The sequence below is a fragment of the Simochromis diagramma genome, unplaced genomic scaffold (genome assembly GCF_900408965.1).
Source record: "Simochromis diagramma unplaced genomic scaffold, fSimDia1.1 OVJJ01000816.1, whole genome shotgun sequence".
Taxonomy (NCBI): Eukaryota; Metazoa; Chordata; class Actinopteri; order Cichliformes; family Cichlidae; genus Simochromis; species Simochromis diagramma.
The window spans coordinates 15,829,315-15,851,974 of NW_024386908.1; the positions used below are offsets into that span (position 1 = coordinate 15,829,315).

Sequence of the window (22,660 nt, forward strand, 5' to 3'; positions counted from 1 at the left end):
TAGATGTCAGCTTTTCAAAATAGTGGCTTAACGATTGCCTGCATGTGATGCATTTATGGAGCATCTGTAAAAATGTAGCTGTGAAAAACAACCTCCCCAGATGGGAACTACAGCTTATCTCTTTTTCTAGATAAACTTCCGATGTAAGCCGACTTTCAGAGAGGGAGGATCCCGAACCCTGAGAGATGTAAGTGTGTAGCTGCATAAATGTGAGGGAGGAATCGGCTTTTTGTTTGAGGCGTTAAGTGAAAGAAATTGTGTTTCTGTGTTTGCCGACAGAACATCCTCAGACACCACTGGGTTCACAGACGACGACAAGAGGGGAAATGTAGACAGTGTGGAAAGGTGAGTTTGCACTCAAAAACACATGCAGCTGCACACAGATGTTGTTCCTGTTCATGCAGACTGCCTCTTTGTTTCTGCAGAGTTTTCAGCAGAAGTTCTTCCACAGTAAAGAAATCATCGCCATCAGTTGTTCGTGGTGTAAACAGGCCGTAAGTCCGTTAATTCACGAGTAAATATGATATTTAACCCCACTAAGATGTTATTAGTGGGGAAATACAAGTTGTATTGTGCATTGAAGTGGATTAAATATAAACTTAAGCACTACAGGAAGTTTCTGTACCTATTTCCAAATATATATTAGAGTGACATCATTTGTTATTATTATTATTTCCACATTAACAAGGTCATGTAGACCCCACTCATGAATAGGCTGGTTGTACTGACACATCTGTAATCCCCCCCAGTCTCTCATTTCCTGCTGTCTCTACAGCTGATTTTCTAATGTAGCCATACAGTAAAGTAAAGATTATCAATCATTTATGTACCCAATCTGTCTCGAGGCTGGAGGCGGAGGACTGCTAGTGTCGCTGAAGGAAAGCACCTTAAAGAAAATGATGCATCACGTCCTTGTTTATTGAAAATGTGGTTGCATTATTTAAAAATGTTACATGTGTCATGGGCTCAATAGAGTAACTGAACCTATTTAATATTTTTGTATATAGTTATATATGGTTGTATACGGTTACATAAATTCAAAATGTTCCCAGAACAGGGAATATGTCATAGGTTCAGTACTGTAATTGCACCCATTTAATGTCCGTGGCTCCCTTTATTTCCTGCTGTCTCTACAGCTGATTTTCTAATACAGCCACAAAATAAAGCAAACGTTGGGTACATAAATGATCAATAACCCGTCTCAAGGCTGGAGCCAGAGGACTGGTAGTATCACTGAAGCAAAGCACCATTTAATGTCTGTCACACAGAGCAGGGATGTCAAACTCATTTTACATATTGGGCCACATATATCCCACTTTGACCTTATATGGGCCAGATCAGTGAAACTGTCCTTACTGTCAGTGTAAAGAAGTTTAACTACATATTGAATCCTTCACATATCTTAGTATAGGAAAATAGAAGTGCAATTTCAACAGTAGATGCTGTAGTTAATGGAAGAAATCTGTCAGCTATAATTATTATCTTTTTATTTATTCATTACTTACTGCAGATCCTCCATAAAAATATTGAAAATTCTATTGTAGGTAAAAAAACAAAAAAACCTAACAAAAAAAACCAGGAAATTCTGTTTTTAAATGTGTATCTATTTCTCAGATTCTCTGGTGTCGCATGAATGGCAATGTCAGTAGGAAATGCTGTAGAACTTCTGAAAATACAATTAAAAGTCCAAAATCGCTGCCTTCCTTCATACTTTCCAAAGCCATCCTTGGACCGAATTGGAGCCTTTGGTGGGCCAGTTCTTGCCCCCGACCCTTATGTTTGACACCTCTGAGGTAGCATAAGAGAAGCAAATATTGGCACTCAGGGTGTTTTGGTTTTCTTATAAACAGCTGTGTTAGAGCACCACACACGGACAATGGCACAACATGTATGATAGTTTGGATTGCAAGTTTAGCGCATGACACGACCCTGAGGAGTGTTTTTTTGGGCTTTTTTCCTTGCAGTTCCACAACAAGGTGACATGTTTCATGCTGCACCAGATAGAGGAGCCGTGTTCACTGGGGGCCCACGCCGGAGTCATAGTACCACCGTCCTGGATCATCAAAGTCAGGAAACCACAGGTATGCTCATACCCTCGCCGAGCACCCTCCTCGATCGCTCTGCTGGTTGATAAAGTTCACTGGGTGTCATCTTGTGACAGTAATGAGAAATGATTTTGTCGATCTAAGTTTAAGACTCTAAAAGAAGGCGTGTCACAAGCTCAGTGTGTGCTAATGTGTGTGTGATTTTTGGGGTATGATAAGATGCGAACTGACACGTGTCTGGTCTGTCTGAGGGAACTCTGGGATTGTGTCTCTGTTATCACACACAGACACGCACACACATACTGTATATCTCTGTCGCGTCACATGCTTCATTGCACTTTTAATTACCATCACAGGGGACGTGGTGACAGTGAACTAACCACTGAACTCTGTGTGCGTATGTCTACCTTAGAGCTCCCTAAAGAACTCTGCCAGAAGAAAAAAGCGGACATCTTTCAAACGAAGGACAAGCAAGAAGGGATTAGATGTAAGTGATATTATCAGTTACACTGTCATAATACATTTTTAGCTCATGTTTATCCTTCATGTGATCTCGACTCAAGTAAAAAAAAAACCCATTAAACTAAATAAAAGTCGTTGCCGGCTGACTTCAAACTGTGTTTATAAAACATCGACTTCATTTAGGTATGAAATGAAAAATTCTTGCTTTAAATCTGCCTGGATTCTGATGGCCAGCAGGGGGCAACTGCTCTGACTGTGCAAAAAAATTAGACCGAGTAGAGGTATTTGGAGAAGTTACCTTATTTCTTTCCATTTTAAACACACTAAATGTTTTCTTAGTTATTTTTCTTTTATTAGTCTTCACTTGAGCATGATGAAAAAATATTTAAAAAAAATATGGAGGAGGAAGTAGAATATAACTGAGGGCATGGCTAACCTGTGATTGACATGTCGGTATTGTATCTGTGCAGAGCTGTTTTTCAGTCATGTCCACACCTCGCTCTCCTGCTTAGTTTAAAGAAGAAAAAAAGAACAACACCAAAATTGCCAAATCAAAACCAAGCTCTAGGAAGCTATGTCCATCTTTGCTATACAGTCTATTATTGGATTATTAGGGTCATCTGATCTCAAATCATCGCGGGCTTCTGCTCCACCATCTGGAACTGGATCGACCGACCAATTTTCATAAAATACAAAAATTGATATATCAAGCTAAAATTTCTCAGCAGTCATCATATATGCCCAAACTTTGCACCATAATGAATGGATCATGATTTTAACATTTATGTTATGTGAACATTCTAATATTTTGATCTTATTGATCTCTTAGGAGTCTAAATGGCGTCCGTTCATGCTGAAGCCTCTCCCCTCTCCCCTCATGAAGCCCATCTTGGTTTTTGTGAATCCAAAGAGCGGCGGCAACCAGGTGAGCAAATGTCTTTAATCTTCTGTTTTCATCTGTTTGAGACGCCTTCTCTTCTCATTGTTGTTTGGAGATATTGTCGCTGCCTCACCTCGTCTGTCCTCGGCCTGTCTATAATTAATTTTCATTGTGAGGATGTCGGTTCAGACAAAAATTTGGTTTATCAGATGAACTGAGCTGAGCTGTTTTCACACATGAACTCCAAACATTTTCGGGAGATTCGGGCGGAAACATCTTCAGAAGTTTCACAAATGTATCACACAACAGGAAACGGTTAGCTTCAGAAGTGTTGGCGCTGCAGGAAATACTCCGTTTTGTTTAGGCGAGCATGCAGGAGGTAGGACACAGCTGTGAATCCACCGGAAGATTACCTGCACAGCTCTCAGATATATGGACAACACGCAGATTTGTACTGGGGAGTTAAACAAGTTAAAGGCTCATTCAGCTGAGGCAGATGTTTGCATCTTACCTGCAACTCCGTCAGGTAAAAGTTCAGGGCTCCACTGCTTACCATAATCTTTTAGACTTCATCGGCAAAATCTTCAGAACATAACACTGGGTTTAGTTTAAGATTTGGAGATTCATTTCTCAGATTTTCACAGATTTTTTTTTATTTGCTTGCTGTTAGTGGCAGCTTTTTAAATATTGTAACATGAAGGAAGCTGAATTTTTTTCTGCTTTTTCTGTAGGGTGCCAAAGTGTTACAGATGTTTATGTGGATCTTGAATCCTCGTCAAGTCTTCGACCTTTCGCAGGGTGGACTGCGCGAGGCGTGAGTAATCTTCCCTTGGGGAGAGTGCTGGTGTTTCATTACAGCCTACACAGTTAGGCTGAAATCACCCTGAGCTTGACAGTTTAGTACCAATTACCTACTTTAAATCTTCATTTCACATCACCCTTATCTCAGTCCACCTCTCAGGGGGGAAAGCCATCTTTTCACTCCTCTTTTATTTAAATCCAAAGCTCACAGGTGAACAATTTTCATAAAATCTGGACCAATTACACCCACTCAACACTAATCAGTAGTCTTTTATTCTATAATATTACCTCTCTGCTTTGTTAGGTTGGAGTTGTATCGCAAAGTGCCAAATCTGAGGATCCTTGCCTGCGGAGGAGATGGCACGGTGACTATACATCTCTAATAGCCACTATTTTCTATTCTAAATTTCTACAACTTACACTTTGCCTTCATGTCTCGCTGTAGGTGGGTTGGATCCTGTCTGCTCTCGATGAGCTGCAGATGAATCCCCAGCCTCCGGTCGCTGTGCTTCCTCTGGGAACAGGAAATGACCTCGCCAGGACGCTCAACTGGGGTGGGGTGAGTTCCTAGCCTTGACTTCTGCTGCAGAGTTGATGGAGAGCAGCAGGGCGCAGCGGTGTGCCCTCTCTGAGTTTATGTGCAAATCTTTTGCACAACATGACTAAATAAATTAGATCTAACGAAGAAAAAGAAGAATAAGAGCAACAACAGCTCTTTCAGCATAAAAAACAAAAACATATTTAAGGGATTTAGAGCAGGGAACATTTGCGTTCTTCATGAGAGAGATGGAAATTTCCTTCTTCAGATTAAACATGACAGGTTTATAGCCATGTTGAGTATGCTCAAATATTAATATGCAGTAAAAATAAATTCTCTATTCCCCACCACCTCAGAGAGCTACAAAATGCCTCACCCACATTCCAGGATGTCTAAAAGAGCTCCCTTCCTCCATATAATCTCCCCCCCCCCCCCTGACCCTTAAGCCCGTTTGACCTCTTCAAAGCACAACTAAGATGACATGCTTGTTGGTGACATCACAGCAGCTTCCTGTAATTATGTTTCCTTTTTAATTTTAATTTTCTGCAGTTTTAAACAACTTTAAACACAACACAGAATCAACCCTCTGACAGCAAAACGGCTCGCTTAGCGCACCCCACCTCACTGGGAAACATCACAGCAGTGACACAGCTGCAGTGGGTGTTGTATTCAGAGCAGGTTTAAGTGTACAGAACAAACTGAGGTACAGAGTTTATAAATCCATAGGTCGAGTTGGCAGTCAGGGTTTTTCGTGCATAGGAAACAGAAAGGGTTTGGGTTTCCCTCAGGGGAAAATCACTTATACTGTAAGAAAAAACAAACCATTTCCATCATTTTTTTAAAGTAGGGTTTCATTGCCTCAAGCGTAAAATACATTGTTTGTTTTCACATTCCAGAAATAATAGAAAAAAACGCATGGACATCTTTAAGTAAGGTATCCCAGACTCATCGTTTCAATTATATGTGGACCAGTTGTGCTCACTGAGACTCACACACCAAAATAATAAGCCACAGTTTATTGCTGCAAATTTTCTGAAATCTCTTTGTTATTATATTGTTTATTGTCTCATAGGGGGTCCAAACAATCGTTTTTTCCCCAGTGAGCTGTAAAAGATCCTCGTCTATTGCACAACAAACACAAAGCAAATATCATGAAGACACAGCTGCTAAAAATGACAAAACAATTTCCAAACTTATACAAAAAAAGTTCTCTATTCATTAAGAAAAGCTTTACTCATTTCATTAAGAAAAACACAGGAAAAATATGACCAAGATTTGTTGAAAGTAAACCAGAAACCCCACCATTTTACTACTTTTAGAGATTTTGATTTCTCCGACTACCGCCCGGAGCACAGAAATGTGAATAAACGTGCTTATATATTTCCTGATATTGTTGCAAGTGCTGATTATCATCCAGCATTGACAGCTGAATTAAACAGTGGACCACCAGCCCTACAAATAGCAAAAAAAAAACAAAATGAAAAAAACACCTCTGGGGTAAGAAAACACGACTCAGTTCACCACAATCTGCAATCTACTGACATCTAGTGGTGAGATTTTACACACTGTAACTTTAAAGATGTCTAGAGGAAATAGTGCAATTAAGTACATTTTTCAGATGTACCTTTTTCACTCTTGAAAATTTACAGTTTACACAAGCTAAATTTATGGTAAAAGACTCGTATGGAGTCTCAAACATAAAGCATATTGTACTGTTGTCAAGGTGGAACTTTTTCTAGAAATAGCCTTACAAAAGCTGGAAGTGTGGCATTTGTTGGATTATGAAAGGCGAGCCCTCCTCTGCTGGTTTTGACCTTCCTCTCCCCAAAACTTTCAGAAAGTCTGACAAAAATCTGCAACTTGTTCCTAAAACTCTGATGAAGTACTAAAGTTTGAAGAATCTGCCTCTTGACACACGTTTCAATAACAGCACTGCAGCAGATCTTTTACGAGCACCCACATTCTTCCATAAGACTTTTCATGAGATCAGCTATGTAGGCTTGTAGTGAGGATAATACATCAAATATTTCACGTATGAGTCAAAAGTTAGAGTGAAAAAAATTGATATGTCAGTAATTTTTCTTCACATTTTTCAGATAATTGGGATAAATGTATTAGTAAATTGATAAGAGGTCTTTACAAAAATCAATTTTCTGGCTGACATGCTGCAGTAAAATGACAGCATGCAGTATATGTGACAGTAAGGATGGACCTTGTAGTTCAGTATCACTGAGTGTAATGAACTGTGCCGTCTCAGCCCTGCACCGAGCTCAACGATGAAGCAAGGACACGCGAATGACTTCAGCAGCTCCGGATGGAGCAGCAGTGAAAGCAATGATAAAACATTCCCGATACGTACAGAGATACACGCTTGGAGCGAAGACGGGCCTGAGTGGAAATTCTTATCTGCCATGTGATTAATTAGTGTAATTGCTCTATCCTTTTTGTCCTCTATTTCATCAAGTATTTCTGACTGCAGGCATTTTATCCACTTTGTCTATTTCCATTTCCTCTCCATTCCTCTGACTTCTCATTTCTTATCCTTTTTTTAACTGTTGGTGCATCTCCTTTCCTTTCCTTTCCTTCACTGCTCTTCTCCTTGCTCCATTCCTTGTTCTCACTCTTTCATCCTCTTTTCTTCCTTTGACTTTCCCTTTTGTGCTTTCTTTAGAGTTTTTTTTTTTTCATTTCCTACCTTTCCTCTTTTTCCCAACTTTCTCCAACTTCTTTTGTTTTCATTTAATTTTTCTTTCATTTTCTGGACCTTCCTTCTTCATCCTGCTGTCTTTCCTTTACTGCTGTTCCCTCTCCTTCTTGCTCCTCTCTTTCTTCTCGCCTCTTTTTCTTTCAGTCTATATTGAAAGATAAATAAAATATATCTATTTCCTGTCCTCTATATTGTCCTTGTCTTTCCATTCTCTACTTTCCTCATATTTTCTTCCCTTTTCATTTATTTTCCCCCCCATTTGCTGGACCTTCCCTCATCATCTTGCTCTCTTCTCATTTAGTTTGCATTAGCTTTCTTTCCATTTCTTTCCACTTTTTCCTCTCCTCCTTCATTCTTCTCTTCTGTTTTGCTCATCTTTCCTCCTGTCGCTTGTTTTTCCTGTCCTTTCCTTCCCTTCCCTTTCCTTTCTCTCTCCCTTATTTCTCCCTCTTCCTGCTATTTTATATTGCTTATGTCTCTTTCCTTCTTCTGTCCTGATCTCTCTCTCATCTCTCTGACACTCGGTTGTGTTACTCACCGCCGTATCTGTTCCACCTCTCGCCGCGTGAGTGTGACTGTCCCTGTGACTTGCTGTTTGAGTGTGAGCTCTCCTGCTGAGTGTGTGTCCTTGTTAGTACTTACATTGCGGGGACATAAATGGTGCGGACTTGTTTTGGACACACAAACGATCGTTTCCTCCATGCAAATGACTTGATTTGAGTGTTAATGACCTGTTGGGTCAAAGGTTAGGTTTTGGATTGTGTAGGTTTTGGTTAAATTAAGTTAATGTAAGTTGAAACCTGACTGTGTGTGTGTCAGCAGCTAAGAGCCCCTGCTGATGAGCGCTACTACCATCAGATTGTTTTCTCCTTATATGTGTGTGTGTTGTCTTTTGTCTTGTTTCCTTTATTTGTCCAAAAGGAGGGAGAAAATAAAAGCAAACGAAGACAGAAAACTGTACATGAGAGGGATCGACCTGCGGAGATTGTGAAATCCGTGGACGTGCATCATGTGGTTGTGTTTGATGCTCTTAAAGGTTATGGTTATAGTGGCAGTAATGAAACCTCAATCATCGCTCACTGAAATCCAATCATCGCATGCTGTTCCTGTCTGCTCCTCTCTTTTATTACTTAGTGTGTTTTCTTGTGCGTGGTGTTCTTGTTAGCAAGGAGATGAAAGGGGAATGGAGCGACAAGAAACAGCCTTAGCCTCTTCTTCAGTCTTCCACTATCAACTTTCTCTCTCGTTCTTCTCTGCATCCCAGTCTGTTTTTAGCTGCTGTGCACAATTCTTAAATGTGATTCTCAAAATTTCTACTCCTTTTTTTTTTTTTTTATCAATTTGCCTGAACTCAATGAGTAAAGCTGTGTGTATATCACAGCATTTAGACTGATTTACAAACAGCTAACAAATCCTCCAGAACTGGCAGTTCTTACAACATCCCGCTGACTGTTTCGAACATTCATCACAACAAAAGTAATTATTTGCTGTTATTATTATTATTATTATTATTATTATTATTATTATTATTATTTTTACTAGAAGTTACTCTTACATGGTGTTAACCAAACTCTAGCAGCATTAAGTTTTACTGCAATATTTGATTTAGTTTTAGTCATAATTTAGACATCTAAATACTTTTAGTTTTATTCGACTTGTAGTTTTATTATTAAGATTATAGAAGCCAAATTCAAAAGTTGATTCATTCATTGACTAAAGTGAAAAGGTTTGTCATGTCTTTACAGAGCAGAGGTGCTCCACAAGGTTTACAAAGTCTTATTTTGAAATCCTTCCAAGTGTTGACGTTTTCATGAGAAACAGGGGAGCCGGTTGTACGGATGCCATTTGTCAGGTCTAACCTTCATTCTGATTGGATCATTTCCTAAATCGTCCCGCCTTTCTGCACAACTTAATTAGTTCTGATTGGATCTTATCTCTCTGAATATTTTGTTTATAGTTGTTGATGAAAGTGTCGCTATGTTTCATCAGTTTTCGTCTGTTAGTTTTCGTTTAGTTATTCTCATGTTTTGTGAGGGGGAAAAAACTGCGATGAAAATTATTGGTCAGTGAAATTAAGACTGAACCCTAGATGGTTTACCAATGACCCAGTGGGTTTTAAACTATCATGTTTGTGTAGGTTCTCAGTCATCCAGGTCATAGTAGTCTTGAGAGATATTTAACCCCTAGTGGGGCTTCTCCCCTTTGTTTGTTGACCTGCTACTGATCATGAGAGTTGTCACATGAGCCAAAGTGTGAACAAAGACATGGGTCTTAAATCATCACCAGGGGTTAAGGGGAAACCACTATGTGAGACATTGTGACCTAGTGAGGTAACCTGAAGCAGGGTGTGAGTGGGGGTTGAAGCACATGGGGAGGGATCTGTAGACTGCATTGCAGGTAGCTGATACCTGGTGTCGTACTGTAAAGTTTTATTTTTAGCTAAATGATATAAAAAAAAAAACACTTCCCTGAAAATGGCTCCACAATTTTTCATTCAGCACTGATGGGTCTTTACAGATGTGAAGGTCGACCCCTTCTATATTCTCTAATGCTCTCCCATATTGTCATGAATGCTGGATTCTGTCCTGTTATTAAAGAGGCTGGGTCTCTCTGATAGATCGAGCAGCTCTGAGGTCCTCTTTTTATACCCAGTTAAGTTTCCATTTAACCTAAATGGTTATCAGATGCTTCACCGGGTCATTTTGTAGCAACCTACACAACCTTTACACAACCTTTCCAGCATTTTTTTTAATATTCATTGCTAGCATTCAATTAAAAAGAAAATCTCACTTTATTAAACGTTTACGTTACAACATGTCATCTTTGTCCTATTTTCACTTCCTCAAATAGTTTAGATGTTCTCCAGCGTGTATTTATCCTCACTTTGCACAGATGACTGTGTAGATGTTGGGTAGTTAAATTTGCCTCTGTCTTGTGTTTGCTATCCTCCCCGCAGGGCTACACGGATGAACCAGTGTCCAAGGTTTTGTGTCATGTGGAGGACGGTTCAGTGGTGCAGCTGGACAGGTGGAACCTCTTAGTAGAAAAGAGCTCTGCCCAGCCAGAGGAGGGCACACAGAAGGTCAGTTTGTGCTGGAAGTTAGGATGTGTGCGTTCCATATTAGGTACACTGTTGGAATAAAGATAGGGCAGTTTTGGTGCTTTATTTTTCAGCCTCTGAGGTTTTTGCTTGTTAATATCTATACCGTGGGTTTAAAGAGTTAGGCTTTACCAAAAAGTGTGAATTTGGATGAGTATCAGTAGCTAAATGGTCAGAGTTTATGCTCAAAGAGGATGAGAGCTGTCTATGTGAATAAATTACATTATATTTATGCAAAGAGGCCCACTTCAGTGTTTTTCCTGCATCCTCAGCTGCCCTTGAACGTGTTCAACAACTACTTCAGCCTTGGCTTCGACGCGCACGTCACCCTGGAGTTCCACGAATCCAGAGGTGTGTGAAAGCTATTTTAATATCAGTCTTTTTTTTAAATTTTCACCTTGTGTCAACTCTATTCATGTTCCATTAGGTCCTCCTCTCCCTAGTTAATAGATCATTTTCTGCTTTTGTTAAAAAAAAAAAGAAGAGAAAGATGAGCAGAATGAAAAATTTACAAAGGATACTGAATCAGATTCACACATTCAGGCATGCACAAATGAGTCAGTCTCTCCGTGTTACTCTGCACCGCTCTGCGTGAGTTTTCACATTTGTAATCCCACTGTCTTTGTCGCATCTTTAATGTATTCTCCTTCTTTCTCTCTGCCTGTCTAATTGTGTCTTTCCAGAGGCCAACCCAGAAAAGTTTAACAGTCGCTTCCGCAACAAGATGTTCTATGCAGGAGTGAGTGTCCCCGATGACTTTCTTTCTGCTCACACATCCACAGACACACAAACCTTTGGAGCCGAAACTCTTCCTCCCAGTCACTGTCTGTCTGACACACAGACACATGTTAGGATGAGCAGGAAGAAGTCTGGTTTAAATAAGCGAGAATGAGGTGCTGCAAAAAATCACTCAGAGTAAATACACATGGAGGCAAAGAGAATATCTCAGCTGTGTTTAAAAAGAAAGTAAAAGCTACAGAATGTAAAGAAACATCTGCTTTGACTTTATATCCCAAGCCTCTGTACACTGAGCAGATTTCAGGTGAAGTTGAACAAGGACCAGGCTGTACTTTTGAGCAGTACCAGGTTGTGCCACCTGACGGTGCAGGGAGTCAGTCTAGCGTTCACTCTGAGGGCCTTTACACACCAGCACGTAAAATCTGTGCAAATGTTTCATGAATTAAAACATTTTTCAGACTTATCTATTTTTAATGCAGCCATTCACATCGACCGCATACCTTCGCCAGATGATTTTTGGGTAATTTTCCTGTAATCCAGTAATTTTACTGATCTGTAGTGAGCCGAGGTCATAGCACACTGTTTTGATCTTTGATCTATTGTTAATTAATCCAGCATTTTTCCAACTTCGTGCAGCTCTAGCTTCTGAACCTCCCCGATTGAAATCAAAATTCTTAAACAAGAATTTTTAAATTTGGAGCTATTTGGAATGAGCAAATTCTCTGTGATGGATGTGAGTTGGAAGGGAGAAGTGATGGGTGGGAGTTGGAGCGGAAGCGTGTCACGGAGTTATGTCTTTTTAATGAGGGAAATGTAATGAACTGTAATTCTGTTTGATTGGGCCCCATTCTCTGTGTGTGTGTGTGTGTGTGTGTGTGTGTGTGTGTGTGTGTGTGTGTGTGTGTGTGTGTGTGTGTGTGTGTGTGTGTGTGTGTGTGTGTGTGTGTGTGTGTGTGTGTGTGTGTGTGTGCAGGCTGCGTTCTCAGATTTCCTCCAGAGGAGCTCCAGGGATTTGTCCAAGCACGTCAGAGTGGTGGTGAGTGTTAACACACTCTCTCCGTCTTCTCTCTCGCTCTCCGCCTGTATCGTTTTCTGTGTCGACATGTTTGGGCAGCAGGTCGGTGATTAAATTCCCGTCCTCTGCTTCTCTTTTAATGGCCGCCGTGCTGAAGTGTCCTTCATTAAATTCTTACAAGAACCACCGCACTGCTCATTCACTGACCCTGAACACTGACATCTACCCCAGGGTTACAGCACCAACAGTCCCTTTTTTTTATTAACATTTCTAATGACGATTTCATTGGTTAATTGAAAAATTCCTTAAAAAAAGAAAAATGCCCAGAGATAAAATGAGCATATTTAAAGGGACAGTTCACCCCATCTCAGGGGTGATCCAGTATGTGGTGCAGAGCAGATTTCTGGTTTGTTGTCTCTCTCTTCATGTTAGCCCTGTGATGGACTGGTGACCTGTCCAGAGTGCGCTGCGCCCTCTGCTCTGTGCTAACTGGAGCAGGCTTGGACGATATCAGCTGTAGGTTCAAGTCAACATTAACATCTACAGAGGAATGCAGGAGAGGGGTACAACAGTATCTACAGCTATCTGTAAAGCATGGCAGAGGCTGTGTCTTGGTTTGGGGCTGTATTTCAGGCAGTAGTGTTGGATATCTTGGCAAATCTTATGGAATTAGGAATGCAGATAAGTACTATCAGATTTTGATCCAGCATGTAATGTCCACCCTGGACAGGCTGGCTTAATTTTTTTAGGTATGACATTGATCCCAAATACAATGTCAATGCAGTAAAATCATTCCTGGATGAAACACACAGTCATGGATTGGCCTCCCCGGAGCTCTGACCTCAACGTTACTGAAGCAGTGTGGGATCATCTACAGGCAGAAAAAACATCCAAAGACGAGCTTTGAATGTCTTTCAAGAAGTCCGGAGAACTATTCCTCAAGACTACTTAAAGAAAGTACAAGAAAGCAGCCCCAGAAAGTTCAGGCTGTGTTGAAGAATAAAGTTGCTTATATGAAATATTGATTTTCGATTGACCTTATATTAGTAATTTGTCAATATTAGCTATTGATATATAGGTATTGTCTCTTGTGATGGCTGATTAACCATAACTAAAAAAGTAAAAAAGAAATGAAAGAAACACCCTTCAGCCTTGTTATGAGTGTTGATGTTGCAAAGTTTGTCCACCAGAGGGCGCCCTGCAAATTTCCTGTTGGGAACTCATATGTGTGAAATAGCACATCTGATTGAAGTCGGGCTGAACATAAATGAGTAATCCATGACTTGTTGTTACAATAAAACAAGATCATACTTTGAGATATTATGACAATACAGCTAAATTTCTCAAATATCAATAAAATCTTAGTAAGGACTCATAAATAACTACATGTAACAAATTTTAGAGAAGTCTGTTTTCGTGTGTCTAAAGGCCTAAAAAAAAAAAGTCAGGCAATATATCTAATTTTATCAGATAGGTATCAGTTTAAAAACTCCTGTATCAGTTGATCTCTACTTAGTACCAGCTAGTTTTTTATGTTTGCAAGGGTAGGCAGACGTCTCTGTGGCTGATATCTCCAAAACTCACATCAAAACATTCTCCTGCAGGCCAGAGGAAAAACATAATTGCTAACTTGATTTGGTGGTGAACGGTCCCTTTGATTTTTTTTTTTTCCCAGTTAACAAACCCTGTAACTATCTGGGACTGAGTAGAAAATAACTAAATTACAGGATTGTTTACTCTGTCTTCAGTGTCAGGGATGCCCCGAGAGCAGCATCTGTTGAAATTTCATGCCAGAGCAGCGAAACACAAACAGTTTTTTGATCATCTCAGAACATTTTCCGACTTCCCTACTCTGACGCTGACTCTCATCCTCAAGCTACTTGATTCCTGCTGCTGATATAAATCTTTGGATAATAAATATATCCCATCATTCAAAGAAAGAAAGAAAAAAAGACTCAATCGTTTCCTTAAAAAAATCTTGGCGCTGCAGTTTTGAACAAATATTAGTAACACAGGAGGAAAAACTGTTTGTTTGGGATTGTTTTCAGCTGCTAATTTGTTGTTGCTGTGAGTATTTATAGCAGCATCAGCAGATTTACAGTGCCCTCGTTCATTGTAATGCAGGAACTTGTTAGAGGTGTTAACGCTGATGTGTTTTATATAGTTTCTGTGAGAATAATGGAGCTGTGTGGCACAGAGGAATGAGCTCAAGCTTCGGATGCGCAGCGCTGAGGCTTTCTGTTGGTTTTGGTCTTTTCCTTGGATTTATTTATAGAAGCATATTGAATTTGACTGGACTTATCCTTTAATTATGCTTTGATTTAGAAACTTTCCTGGTGGAAAATGGACAATTTAATATGAAAAATCTGACCCAGAAATGGTTTGTACATTTAGAAAATGGCACATCTTACGTAGTTGCAGCAATAAATCATTAACGGCATCCTGCAGGGAGCTGAGTGTGGCGTGACCCTTGACCTGATTAATCAGAACGTGGGGGCGGGTTCGGCCGAGAGTGAGGACAGTGAAACTGAGAGTAAAAGCTGAGAACAGCGAGCGACGCTTGAAATGACATTTAAAAGCAAAACAAACGTTCTGAGAGTGAAAATAAGTTGTTATACTGCAAATATGTGGCGCACATTCTGTGAAACATTGGCTCAATGTTTCTCTTTCCATGTGTTTCACAGTGTGATGGCACAGATCTCACTCCCAAGATCCAGGAGCTGAAGTTCCAGTGCATAGTGTTTCTAAACATTCCCAGGTAGGTGATCACGGAGTGGCCACGATAGCGCAAATCGATGGTTCCCAGGAATTTCTTGACCTGAACTTAGTCAGGCACTGTCTAGGTTTCTGAATATTATTGATTAGCTTCATAGCTTCAACACAAAGGGGTGGGGGTGTAATGGTGTGGTGGATTTTTTCCATTCTTTGTGACCCTTATTAGCCTACCCAAGTCTTGTTGCTGACCACGCTGATTCCTACTCATCCTCCGATGGTTGCTTCCAGCAGGATGACACATGGTGTCAAACTGGTTTATTGAACCTGCATACAGATGGCCTCCACAGTCCCATCTCAGTCCAACAGAGCACCTTTAGTAGTGGTGGAACAGGAAATTCTCATCATGGATGTGCAGCCCACAAATGTGGAGCAACTGTGTGATGCTATCATGCCAACATGGATGTTTCCAGGACTTTGTTGAGTCTGTGGCATGAAGAATTAAGGCAGCTAAAGCTGTGACATAGATGTGTTGTGTCTCTGAACATCTGTGAGGGGGCGGTACTTATTTTCCTGTCACTCAGTGCTGCTGCAGTGTCAGTTCTGTTTCGATGCCATTTGTGAACCAGACAGATTTGAGAGCTTTTCCTTCCCAGCAGAGGTCTGGCTATTTTTTTTTTCGAAGAAATTCACGGCGGACAGACTCCGAGCGTCATCAGTCAGTCATTGGTGAATTTAGTACCAGTTTTGTGATCTGTGGCTCAGTCAGTCTTTTTGAAAACAGTGTTGCTGTGTTGTTTCTTTGTGAATTTCTTGGTATTTGCTCTGCTAAGAACAAATAAAAACCAAAGAAAAAAAGTTCACCGTTATTGAAAAACGTGTAAATAATGGGGCATCTGTAAGTTTTAATTTCTGTCTAACAATTCAGTGTGTGACAAAGCATGTTAAATAGCATCTAGAAAACTGTGAGACACCACAACTCTCTTGTGACTACCTGACTAATTAAATTCTTGAAGTGGGCTGAAGGTAGAGGCGGGAGGTGTAATTCAGGTTTTATGCTCGCTGAAGCTGTTGACTTCAGTCCTCCCACGCAGCCTGGAGTTAAAATACTCCTCAGTCAATAAAAACAAATTTCATACCTGTTCGGTCAGAGGAGAGTCTGCGCCGTCACTGGAGAAAGATGAATCAGCCAGAAAAGCACTTGATTTGATATTTGAGTTTAACCTTTGCTAAAAAACATCAGCCGTGAGCGTGTCATCAACAGGACGCCACAGGGGGAGCCCAAATGACATTTAAGGTGTTTTTGAGACTCTGTTGTTGCATGTTTGTGTTAACACGTGTGCAGATACTGTGCCGGCACCATGCCATGGGGAAACACGGGAGACCATCGAGACTTTGAACCTCAGCGGCATGACGACGGCTGCATCGAGGTTATCGGCTTCACCATGGCCTCGCTGGTAAGAATTTCAAAAAAGAAGCAGCGCAACGAAGAGAAAACCACATCTGAAAACGTCTCTGTTGTCCACTAGGCAGCGCTGCAGGTTGGAGGTCACGGAGAGAGACTTCACCAGTGCAGAGAGGTCATCCTCACTACCTACAAGACTGTACCTGTTCAGGTAATATTAGAGTGACAGAGTGTAATATAACAACCTCATACCTGCAGGATTCAAAGCAAGAGCAGCTAGAGAATAATCAGAGTATAAGAAAACAACAAACACGTAGAATTCCTCAGAATAAACACAAACTGTTGTAGTAAATGTACAGTTTTATTTAGGAGTGTCTAACATAAGGCCCGGGGGCCAGAATCGACCCAGCAAATACTCCAATCTGGCCCACTGGACAGCTTTGGAAAATGTGAAGAAGTTTTACAGCTTTTCCTTTTGATAAAGACCCTTCACCACCAAAGCTGTTTATGCTGCATTAAAGTAATTAAGTAATAGATAAACAATTGAATGACAAAATGTTTTTTTAATATACCTAGTTTAGCTTGTATTAAAAACATTAATTAATAAAATCTTTGAAATTGAAATGGTACGTGACAGCAAACTTTAGGTCCGTGCTTCTAAGACTTCCTCTGGTACAAAAACCTGGATAAAGTTCCCACTTCCCCATCTCACATGTTTAATTGATCAGTAACAATTAAAAACGATTGACTTCAGGTGAAATTAATTTCAGCACAGTCAGTCCTGTTTCCCAGCATGAAGATCAACCTTTTTGAATTCCATATGTTTCTGGTGATGCACCTCACAGTTTGACAAACCTTTGACATGACTGACTGATTTTTAATTTTTCTCTCTTAAATATTTGATTCAATTCTTCGTTTAGCTCTGAGTAACTCTGCAGGGGACAATATTTCATTATTCATTCTTTATTTCATTATTATTTATTCATATCTATTAATGATATTTAAAACATAACTATAGTGCTGGCTGTAATATAAACAGAGAAGCAACAACGTTGAGAAACAAGAAAAGGGTTAAACAGTTTTTCTCAAATGGGTACATGAGAACCTCTCGGGGTAGTTTAGAGTACTGCATTTTTTAAAGTAACAGTCATGCAGAAATGATGAAGTCATTCAGCTGCAGTAAATGCAATGAGAAGTGCGAGTGTATTAAAATTGGCTCTATATTTAATTTTATTTGTGATATTTAATGACAAACAGACAAAAGTGAGCCAGATGTTTGTGTGCGGCCTCTTTTCTGCAGTGACTCTGATCAAAAGCTCAGATAGGAGAAAGAGATGAGAGCTGTTAAAACCCTCTGTTTGTGATGAGCAGGGGCTCAGTGTGAGATAAAGAAGGATTATTTTGAGCTGAATCGTGCAATGCCGCTCTAGTAGAGTCCGCTATACTTTGCTGCGGTTTGTGAGATTTATTTAACCTGACATTTCTTTTTATCAGGCCAGGTCAAATAAACATTTCACAAGCTATTACTAAATTGAAGTCGGCTCAAAACATCTCCAAGAGCCCAACCAAACCTTCAAACAATCTGTTTTGGGTAAAATGACCCCAATAATGACCATTTAAAAAAAGAAAAAGAAGGTTGAGCTCATATAAAGTCATCAGGGAAGTGTTTACTGAGGTCACAGAGCAAGTGAGTTGAGGGCCGTTTTCATTTTATAGAAGTGGAGGTCTCTTTCCAAACAAGAGTCACCCTCTGCTGGTCCTTAGAAAGAATGCAGGTTTAAGACGTCCGTCTTTTAAACTGTTTGTGAGTGCAAGTAGCTTCTTGGCTGATTTTCGGATTTATATGCTGCTGATGTAAGCCTAAAAGAAGCAAATACTATGAAGTCATTGGTTTGACTTTTAAAACATGACCTCAGCGTGTCTTTCTGTTCAGGTGGACGGCGAGCCATGCCGACTGGCTCCATCCACTCTCCGCATCTCTCTTCGAAATCAGGCCAACATGGTCCAGAAGAGCAAGAGACGCACCTCTGTGCCCCTGCTCAACGAGTGAGTCACACACACACGTGCGCGCTCGTACAGATGGAGGATCTAGGCCAGCAGCGTTGTAAAAAATCTGCATGAGTCACACAGTCTGTTTAGCAGGAGCTGACATTCACTCGTCAGTCTCCCACATCTCCGTACAGCACGCCAGACCAAGTCAAAGGAGGGACGTGTAATCAAATTAATCCAAACAAGAGCATGGGTGACACGCTGACACGTGACACTGGCAGTTTCCTGTGAACAGGAGATGCTTATTGATCTGTTTCAGGAGTGGCAGTGCTGCCTTGTGATTTCCTCCTGCACAAAGAGAATCACGAGACTACTAACCCTCCTCCATCCCCGTAGCACTAATATCTCTTCATGTATATCTCTGTCTTTATCTGTGTGTATTTTAAACCGTGTCAGCTATAGTAACTGTGTGCATGTGAGAGCAGGAAGAGTAGAGGGTGATGACTTTCTGTAGCTGAACTTATCGACTGTCTGTACTGCTACTGTGCTATCAATGTTTGTCCACTTACCTCTGGGCTTTTCTCCGTCTGTTCCTCCTGTTCTTCTTCTTCTTCTTTTGTCTTCCTTCATATTCACTTCTTCATTCCTCCAACACACACGCCGGTGTGATCTTTAATTATTTCTTTTCTTTTCTTTACCTTGTCTCCTTCCCCTCCTCTTTTTTTCATTTCCTTTCCCCTCCTCGTCATTTTCTCTTTTTTTCCCCCCCTCATCTCCCCCCGTCATACGTTCCTCCTCTCTTCTGTGTGTGTGTGTGTGTGTGTGTGTGTGTGTGCGCGTGTGTACGGCCGTAGTATTCAGAAGGTGTGTGCAGCTGATCTGCGCCGCCTCTCTGCTCCCCCCGACTCCTTCTCTGTGTAAGTACCTGAGCCCTCTGTGACCGGATGGATGGATGTTTGTGTCCGTGTGAGTAAATGTGTTGACAGCGTTGTGTCTTTATTGATCCATCAGGCTTTGACCAATATTTGACATGACAAAATCAGCAGTTGGCATCTTCCCAGCTTTTTGTGGTCAGTTATGATGATTTTAATGATAGCAAATTACAAAATATTCGACTTTATTTGTTCATTTAACAGTTTTTATTTGTAGTATTGGAGGTGGTGCTCAGTCAAAGCTTTGGCTACTGAACAAAAGGATGAAGCAGAAAAGCTGCGACCCATTTTAAAATGAGAAAATCCCACGGGCCCCACCCAATCTTAAGTCCTCACCCTAATCATGATACAAGAGAAAGTGATATTTCCTTGAAAGTTGTGTTTAAAAAAAGCCTTAATAGCAATCGCACTGATGAAGAAACGTAAATGTCCAACCAGGCCTTTCAAACATGACACGCTCTTTAACCTGCCAACACTTTAGTACAAACTCACGGGTAATGACCGGTACATTCACCACGAGTGAGCCTCCTGCATGCTGAACTCAGGCAGTACCCTCACCTGAACCAAGCAGAGTATTTCCAGGAGCGAGGAAGAGTCTGACGTGGGCTGTCTCCTGCTGCATGTTTAATGCGAGGAAGGGCAAATCAGGACAAAGTCCCAACATTGAAAGAGGCTCTGCATTAGGATTCCCAACTCATTTAAAGCGGCACTTTTTGGGTTTTTAGGTGCAGGCACCTCATAGAGAGGAGACGGTTATCCAAGGACACCCTGACTAATGTTCCTCTGTGCTCGTTAGCAGCGGTGGCTAATCAGAAAGACAGCAACCTGTGAGAGTTAGACGTAACAGACAGGAGTCGTAATGTCCTTATTTTATAAGCCCAGATTTTTCCTGTTGGACGTGTTGGCTGTGAGGGTCCATGAACCCCATTTTGAGAACCCCAGATTTGAAATGCTCAAATAGCTGTATTGGTCAAACCCTGCTGTGTCGTGCTGGCTGTTGGTGTTTGTGTTACACAGGCTGGAAGAGAGCGGCAGAGAGAGAAAGAGCGCGTGGCAGCATGCAGATAAAAGCCTGTCCACTCCTCAGTGTGCTTCTGTCTTTTGTCTTAATGTTTCCCTCGCTGTAGTCCCTTTAACTTTACCTGAACCGAGCCTCTCGCTTGACGTCCAGACCCTGTAAAGTGTCTTAATGTTGTGCTCTGAGTAACAAGAGTCATGTAACTGTTGTAATTTCAAACGCTTTCTGTCCCTTTGCAGGTAAGATTATTGAGTTAGAGCTTTTGAGGCTCTGTGGACGTATGATTCTCAAACACCTGTGCAGATGTCTTTTATAATGTCAGAGCTCATAGATCTGTTTTCACATGAATGAAAGAAGACAGAGGAGGAATTAAATATCAGGTAAAAGCAGCTGAGCTGAACTCCACTGTGCTGCTTACTGCTGAAATATTTATTCGATTCCAGTGTTTTGGTCTGTCCAGCCTTCGTCAGGTACGTGGGCAGCATCTCAGCATGAGATCACTTTCACTGAAAGTCAGACGGACCAGAACATCGTCAATAATGAAGTGCAGGAGTTCAGCTCAGTTGTTTGTTTGTTTTTACGTAGTTTTCTCCTCTGATCGAGCTGCCACTCATTCAGGTGTGCAGACACTCAGTTATATTTATATTTAAATAAAAGCTCAGATCTGTTTTGCGTTGTGTCCAGTTGTGTCTGTGCGTGCATGTATGCATCTGTATGCCTTTCTCATTGTCTGCTCGGGCATGTCTGATCTGTGCGTGTGTGCATGTACATGCACGTGTGTGTGTGTGCTTTTTCCAGTCCTCACGCAGTTCCAGATCGTCTGCGTCTTCGAGTGAACCGGATCAGCCTCCAGGAGTACGACAGGCTGCAGTATGACAAGGAGCGGCTACGAGACATATGTAAGGCTCTCTGTGTCTCTTAAATTAAAAAAGAAATCAGCTTTAATCTGACTTTTTGTATAAATTGTGGGTCACCAGCTGCAGAATTTTGTAGCTCATTTGTTTTTAGCCGAACCAACTTTATGACACACATATAGCTAGCAGATACCTGCTAACCTGTTTGTTATTGCTAAGAATTCCACTAAAGCTGAATTACATCTTAAGACTAAATTAGCGTAAGTACTGTAAGTCACACTGTTTGTCTAATAAACCATTAAAAATAAATTCCAAAAGGCAGCAACAGGATACACGAAACATAACTTTAAGCTTTACAACGAGCAAATGGATGAGTTTTGGTTATGAAGGAGGAAACTTTCCATACAGGCTGGTTTTGTACCATGACACATGACAAAAAACACATGACAAAAAAAAAAATGTTTTAGTGGTTTATAAAGTAAAAAACCTTTCACTCGTGTGACAGACAAATAAAACTAGTATTTTGGACCCGACTGTGTCCAACATTTACGTTTCTGCAGCCTGGCACCACGTTTTCATATTTAAACATATTTCTGAAGATTTCTAGTGCAGAAAAATAATTTTCTTAGTGTAGGTGATCAGCTGTGGATACCATGTGTTGATAAATCTTTACTGTAATTACCCTAAAGCTCTAACATGTGTCTGTGTTTTGTTTTGTTTTTTCTCAGCCATCCCTGTTGGCATAGTGGTGGTGAGGGGGGACTGTGACCTGGAGACCTGCAGACTTTATATTGACAGATTACAAGAGGCAAGTCTCTAGCTTTACCACCATCATCATCATCACTTTAATTGCCTCCCTTGTTCTCCTTTTCTCCTGTTTCCTCCTCTTCATCATTATTTCATGATCCACGCAGCAGCGTCGCCGCTCCTTTCTCAGTTATTTATAGATGGATGAATGACCGGCACTGCCGGGAACGCAGAGGTGCTCTTTAGCTGTCTGTCTCATGTGACTGAATGTAAAATGTGTAGAAGCTGTTGGTGTTTTTTGTGTAAATGCTTCTGGCTCTTTGTTAACCTTGAAACCTGTCTGCTGTGTGCTTGCTAGGATTTACACCAGGCACCATCTACTGGCCACAGAGTGCACTACCAGGTATATGACTTTGGGGTGTCTTTCTGTGAGGGTTGAGAAACACTGAAACATTTGGACAGTCATCTAAGAGTTTAACATTTTTAGGTGGCTGGCAGCTCATAAGCATTTGGCTAAATAATAGCTAAATAATATAAACTAACTTTATCTGTTACAGGCTGGCACCCACTCTAAAATCCTTAGAGTAACCCTTAGAGTGGTAAAATCCCTAAAAACAACTCATAGATATGCACTACATGCTGTCTTATTGTCTTGCTCATTTCTGCCACGCTACAAAACACTCGTAAACAGCACTTTTGTCTTTCTCACGTGTTCTG

The 22,660-nt window shown here is 40.8% G+C and overlaps 1 protein-coding gene across 5 annotated transcripts in view; it reads left to right on the plus strand.

Annotated features, from left to right (window-relative positions):
• The window catches only part of dgki (diacylglycerol kinase, iota), a 100,267-nt gene that overhangs the window by 61,649 nt on the left and 15,958 nt on the right, over positions 1-22,660 (plus strand). For 3 of the 5 annotated variants that reach the window (XM_040035687.1, XM_040035682.1, XM_040035683.1), the window contains exons 5-25: positions 131-187; positions 280-345; positions 426-494; positions 1,965-2,081; positions 2,458-2,532; positions 3,337-3,432; positions 4,119-4,201; positions 4,493-4,553; positions 4,634-4,747; positions 10,390-10,515; positions 10,806-10,884; positions 11,217-11,272; positions 12,245-12,307; positions 14,971-15,044; positions 16,344-16,455; positions 16,528-16,614; positions 18,337-18,449; positions 19,247-19,309; positions 21,141-21,241; positions 21,925-22,004; positions 22,302-22,346. In XM_040035687.1, the coding sequence (XP_039891621.1) occupies positions 131-187; positions 280-345; positions 426-494; positions 1,965-2,081; positions 2,458-2,532; positions 3,337-3,432; positions 4,119-4,201; positions 4,493-4,553; positions 4,634-4,747; positions 10,390-10,515; positions 10,806-10,884; positions 11,217-11,272; positions 12,245-12,307; positions 14,971-15,044; positions 16,344-16,455; positions 16,528-16,614; positions 18,337-18,449; positions 19,247-19,309; positions 21,141-21,241; positions 21,925-22,004; positions 22,302-22,346 (1,737 nt within the window). The remainder of the gene's footprint in view (positions 1-130; positions 188-279; positions 346-425; positions 495-1,964; positions 2,082-2,457; positions 2,533-3,336; positions 3,433-4,118; positions 4,202-4,492; positions 4,554-4,633; positions 4,748-10,389; positions 10,516-10,805; positions 10,885-11,216; positions 11,273-12,244; positions 12,308-14,970; positions 15,045-16,343; positions 16,456-16,527; positions 16,615-18,336; positions 18,450-19,246; positions 19,310-21,140; positions 21,242-21,924; positions 22,005-22,301; positions 22,347-22,660) is intronic. The other 2 variants (XM_040035685.1, XM_040035686.1) reach the window with 2 other exon arrangements.